Below are 5,989 nucleotides of genomic sequence, written 5' to 3'. Positions count from 1 at the left end.
ATCCCACTATCAGAACAGATAGATAACCAATATAATGACTTACTTGCTACTGGGCAAAACCCACACAAAAATGCATCACCGACGACCTAAAGTTGATTGATCAACAATAACTCTTACCTTACTAACAATAGTGTTTGGTTTAACAAGCCAACCAACCACGCAACTGACATCCAAACTGAGCGGCACAAGCGTCCCTCTTCATGATGTGTGTCAAATGAGCTAGTTTTAATCCTACTTTTAGTTAATAAATTAAGCACACAAAGGTAGTGAACCTGTCTTTTAGTGGTATAGTTGGATAAGTAGGGTGTCGAACTCAGGGAACGGAAATTAATCTAATAACTAATTTTAACTAAGCAAGTAATAAAAGTAAAAGGGTTTTTCTCTAGTTTTACAAGACTAGAAACTTAAACACAGCACTTAAGCACCTAACTAAACAATTTAAGCAAATGAAAAATTCACCAAATTTAATAAAGGGTTTCTGTTTAGGTTCAACCAATTCACTCGGCGAGTAGGCGCTGTGTTGAGAAAAACTTTTCCAACTCGTTTTCTTCTCGATTAAGGTTTTGAATTTGAATAATTCATTGACCCTTTCTCTAAACCTTTTAGCAGCAACACCCTCCATTACTCTCAACTCTAACAGACTCAATCCTAAGGACAAAACTTCGCACTCTTACTTGAACGTTCCTCACTTTCTCACTTGAGCCTTGACCCTTAAAACTTCTATATGCATCCTAACCTTCCAACCCTGAAAAATATGTAACCAAAAGTGAAAGAAATAAAGGTCCTAACAAGAAATAAAATCATCCAAGTTTAACAAGTTGACCAAATCAAACATCACGAAAATAAATTAAAAACACAAAAGAAACATTCTTCATTCTTCTTCCTCCATATTAGCTCCTCCAGCTCCACTTCCGCCTTCTTCATGCCTTCTCCTCATCCTTTCTTCCCAACTCATGATGTAGGGGTAGCCGGGTCCGGGTCTTGGTGCGATGTTCATTTGTTGGAAGAGATATTCAAATGATTGATTGTTATAGTTGACTCCTCTTCCAATATCATCCAAGTAGCGCCGGTACTCAAGTTGATTCCATCCATCGTTCTCTTCTTCCATCGGAATAACCGGTGGATCTTCCCGTACCCGCTCACTTATTTGCCTCACTCGCCTTCCCGGCTCCTCGGGGATAGCCGGCTCATCCACATGAGGAATAGAAAAAGAATCACCAAACTTTTCCACAATCCTTGCCCTCCTATATAATGCGGTGTTGAACGGAGGGGGATAAATGACCGTCAGCGCCCTTGACTCTTGAAAATCTAATATCCCAAATGACCTTGCAAGCCTCGTCACAAACATCCCTCCATTGATCTTGGAGTTCACCTTCTCCTTAACAGCCCCTTCCGCAAGATACTTGGCTATGCAATAGGGGAGATTGCAGAAAACATCGGGAGTAATAATACTCCAAAGATAAAAGATGTCAAGGGTCGGGACCTTGTCCCAGTCCTTCCGCATATTTATCGTGCTGGAAATGAACCGATAAATGAGACGGTGGATCGGTGAACGTATGTGACCCTCCTGTGCGGTAGATGGGATGTACACCCGGTTAGCAATAGTATTCCACCAGGTAGAAGCAGCCACTTCCTCGGGGAGATCTTTGTGGCAATTCTCTAAAAAAGGTTCAAAATCTTCATTCAACATAGTGCCTTGCTCATAGATTCCAAGCCTCCATGAAAATTTTGCCATGCTGCATTGTCGTATCTCCCCACCAAGAGAAAAAGAAATTACATTGGGATTGTAGTACTCACTACCACCTCGGAATGAGATGGTAGCAAAAAACTCCCAACATAATTCAGTGTAGACCGGTTCTTGAATTTTGAATAGCTGTAACCAACCATCACATATGATGGTTGGATCCCCCAAATTACATTCTTTCACCAAATATGGTGTTATCTCTTCTTCCAAACCAACTTTCCCCAGCCAATCCCAATCCACTGAATTGGGTAAATGAATCTCCTTCTGTTTCAAAGCCTCCAACTTGTTTTTGGCACGGGCTTGAGACGATTTGGATATGATTTGGCGGAACGAGAGCCACGGGATGTCCCCTTGGCTTCCCCCTCTTGAAGACTGACCTCTTCTGGACATGGTACCTGCATAACAACATTAAAAAAACACAAACAAACAACACCCAACAATTAAAATCAAATAAAACAGATCTGTATAGCCTCCTACTCGCTGAGTTTATGTCCTCCTCGGCGAGTAGGATAAACATCGGGACCAAAATCCTGTCGAACATATAAGGGTTATCCAAAACACCTAATTTTGCATAGGGGTTTGCTATACTAAGTCCAATAACTACTAATCCAAAAGAAATTTCTCCTAACACCTCCTAATTCATGGTAAAATTAAAACCCTAGATTTTGAGGAAACCCCCAAATCCGACTTTAGACAAAAATAAGGGCAAAGAAGTGATAAAGATTTAACCTTTTCTCTTGAAAGTCGAAGATTGAGCCAAAAATCGCAGAAATCGCTTAAGGGTGGCTGTGCACGGCGAGTGTGTGGGTAAAATGGGTGAAAACCCTTATTTCACAGATTATATACCGTCTGTGTAAGTTGGCTACTCGCCAAGTAGAAAGGATCTACTCGCCGAGTAGAACTGCATTTACGCGTTTTTTGGGTTATTTAGACTAGTACTCGCCGAGTACACGTACCTACTCGGCGAGTAAAGCTTGCAGTTTTGACAAAAATTGAATTTTTTCTAATTTTTAACCCACCACCCCACACTCTGGGCATTGCTTGCCCTCAAGCAATCATTTAGAACATATTTTAAGAAGAAGATGAATGAAAAAGATCCTAAGAAATTAAAAAGAAAGTAAAGGAAAAAGAAATGCAAACTCTAAACTCGGGTTGCCTCCCGGAAGCGCTTCTTTTTAAGGAGTCATTAGCTGGACTCCTCCCATTCTACGTGGCTGCAATCCCTTCCAGCAACATCAACTCTTCCATGCCTTCATTCCTTGGGACTCCTTCTTCATACTTTTTGACTCTATGTCCATTGACCTTGAAAGGGGTACCATCTTTTGACGATAGCTCTATAGCACCATGTGGAAACACCTTCTTCACCATGAAAGGACCATCCCATCTTGACTTGAGTTTGCCCGAGAAGAGTTTTAGCCTTAAATTATAGAGCAACACCTTTTCCCTTCATGAAATTCTTTATTTTCCTTGATCCTCTTGTCATGCCAATTCTTAGTTTTCTCTTTATAGATCAAAGAACTAGTGTATGCATCATATCTAAGTTCCTCAAGAGCATTCATTTGCATTAACCAGTTCTTCTTGAGCTCCTCCATGTTGAAGTTGCACATCTTTAAAGCCCAAAAAGCTTTACGCTCTATCTCCACCGGTAAATGACATTGTTTTCCATAAACTAACCTATATGGTGTAGTACCAATAGGGGTTTTGAAAGCTGTACGGAAGGCCCAAAGTGCATCGTCTAGCTTATCCGACCATTCTTTTCGATTGCTCCGCACCGATTTCTCCAAGATTCTCTTTAAAGCTCAATTTGTCATTTCGATTTGTCCACTAGTTTGTGGATGGTAGGATGTAGAGAATTTATGGGTTACCCCATATTTCCTTAACACCTTCTCTAGTTGATCATTGGTAAAATGAGTGCCTCGGTCAATTATGAGAGCTTTCGGGACCCCAAATCTTGAAAATAACTTCTTTAAAAACCGCACCACCACTCGACCGTCATTAGTTGGCAAAGCTTGTGCCTCCGCCCACTTGGATACATAATCCACCGCCACCAATATGTATTTGTTGCCTTTGGACATGGGAAATGGTCCCATGAAATCGATCCCCCACACATCAAATACTTTGCACACTTGGATACTATGTTGTGGCATTTCATTTCGAGATGAAGTGTTTCCCGCTCTTTGACATGCATCACATTCTTTAACAAATTAGGTTGCATCTTTAAAAATCATGGGCCAGTAAAACCCAATGTCAAAGATCTTCTTAGCAGTGTAATGTGCTGCATGATGTCTACCCGAGGGCCCGCTATGACAATGCTCCAATATTTTCCGGCTTTCATTCCCGAACACACATCTTCGTATGATTCCATCCGCGCAGCTTCGGAAAAGATATGGTTCATCCCAAAAGTAATACTTTATCTCGGAAAACAATTTCTTCTTTTGTTGACTTGTGAGATCTTTTGGGATTTAATTGCTAGCTAAGTAATTAGCTATATTTGCAAACCATGGTTCTTCTCCCACGGTCACCATAATGTACTCGTCCGGAAAATCATCTCCAACTCTATCTTCTTGCAATCGCAGGTTTTCAAGCCTTAACAAGTGGTCAACTGCTACATTCTCTATTCCCTTTTTGCCGCGTATCTCTATGTCAAACTCATGAAGAAGTAGAACCCATCGTATCAATCTTGGCTTGGCATCTTGTTTGGCAAACAAATACTTGATAGCAGACTGGTCAGTAAAAACAGTTGTTTTAGATAAAACTAAATAAGGGCGGAATTTATCAAAAGCGTACACCACAGCTAATAATTCCTTTTCCGTGGTGGTATAATTTTCTTGGGCTGGATTTAAAGTCTTGCTAGCATAATATATGGGTCGAAAGTGCTTATCAACCCTTTGACCAAGGACAGCTCCTCTTGCAAAATCACTAGCATCACACATTATTTCAAATGGTAAATTCCAATTTGGTGCAACAATGATCGGGGCATTAGTCAATTTTTCCTTTAAAAATTCGAATGCCTCAAAACACTCTTTAGTAAAATTAAATGGTGCATCTTTTAGGAGTAATTGTGTTAGAGGTCTAGTTATTTTAGAAAAATCTTTTATAAAACGCCGGTAAAAACCTGCGTGTCCTAGAAAACTTATAATGCCCTTCACATTAGTTAGCGGGGGTAATTTGACAATGGTGTCAATCTTTGCCCGATCCACTTCAATCCCCATTTTGGAAACCTTGTGGCCTAAAACTATACCCTCCTTGACCATAAAGTGACATTTCTCCCAGTTGAGGACCAAGTCGGGTTTTTCACACCTGGCTAGCATTAAGTCAAGATTTGTGAGACAATCATGGAAGGAAGATCCAAAAACAGAAAAATCGTCCATAAAAACTTCCATGAATTTTTCCACCATATTGTGGAATATGGCTGTCATACACCTTTGAAATGTCGCGGGTGCATTGCATAGCCCAAAGGGCATGCATCGATAAGCAAAAGTCCCACTTGGGCAAGTAAATGTGGTCTTTTCTTGGTCCATTGGGTCTATGGGTATTTGGAAATAACCCGAAAATCCGTCTAGGAAGCAATAATAACTATGGCCCGATAATCTTTCTAAAATTTGATCAATAAAAGGTAAAGGAAAATGGTCTTTACGGGTGGCATCGTTTATCTTTCGATAATCGATGCACACTCTCCAACCGGTTACCGTTCGTGTCGGAATAAGCTCATTCTTCTCGTCGGTTATGACCGTCATCCCTCCTTTCTTGGGAACCACTTGGACCGGACTCACCCACGGACTATTGGAAATGGAATATATAATCCCCGCATCTAAAAGCTTGACCACTTCTTTCTTGACCACCTCTTGCATATTTGGGTTTAGTCTTCTTTGGTGCTGCACAACCAGCATTGCTCCTTCTTCCAGGTTAATCTTATGAGAACAATAAGAGGGGCTTATCCCCTTGATGTCGGTGATGCTCCATGCTATGGCCCGCTTTCGCTTCTTCAAAACTTGCACTAGTTCTTCTTTTTCAGATTTGGAAAGGTCAGAGGCTATAATGACTGGCTTTTGATGGCCATCTTCAAGGAAGGCATACTCCAAATGTTCTGGTAACTTTTTGAGCTCAGTTTTTGGGTTCTGTTTGTCGTACTCTCCGAGTGCAAGTAAGGGACTCGGCAAGTTGGTAGCTAAATTTACGAATTCTGTCTTTTCTTCGCTTGGACTCGGCGAGTAGTTCGGCCCTACTCGGCGAGTTGAAGTGTCA

At 41.0% G+C, this 5,989-nt stretch overlaps 1 protein-coding gene across 1 annotated transcript; it reads right to left on the bottom strand.

Annotated features, from left to right (window-relative positions):
• Positions 1-2,950: 2,950 nt before the first annotated feature.
• On the bottom strand, positions 2,951-3,819 carry LOC111901763 (uncharacterized). The gene is made up of 3 exons (XM_052767710.1): positions 3,610-3,819; positions 3,230-3,534; positions 2,951-3,161 (listed from the first exon to the last, which is right to left on the bottom strand). Exons 1-3 carry the CDS (start codon positions 3,817-3,819, stop codon positions 2,951-2,953), a joined length of 726 nt encoding a protein of 241 aa, XP_052623670.1.
• Positions 3,820-5,989: the final 2,170 nt, after the last annotated feature.

Source organism: Lactuca sativa, chromosome 9 (genome assembly GCF_002870075.4).
Source record: "Lactuca sativa cultivar Salinas chromosome 9, Lsat_Salinas_v11, whole genome shotgun sequence".
Taxonomy (NCBI): domain Eukaryota; kingdom Viridiplantae; phylum Streptophyta; class Magnoliopsida; order Asterales; family Asteraceae; genus Lactuca; species Lactuca sativa.
Note: the sequence above shows the minus strand (reverse complement) of the source record. Positions and strands in the feature narration are given on the sequence as shown.

What these genes read in the sequence shown, in the direction of transcription:
- LOC111901763 (XM_052767710.1), bottom strand. Translation starts at nt 3,819, where the DNA reads ATGTCCAAAGGCAACAAATACATATTGGTGGCGGTGGATTATGTATCC. An exon ending in AGGTGTTAAGGAAATATGGG is followed by an intron (nt 3,535 to 3,609) that starts GTAACCCATAAA and finishes TGAGCTTTAAAG; the next exon opens with AGAATCTTGGAGAAATCGGT. An exon ending in AAAGAGAAAACTAAGAATTG is followed by an intron (nt 3,162 to 3,229) that starts GCATGACAAGAG and finishes CTATAATTTAAG; the next exon opens with GCTAAAACTCTTCTCGGGCA.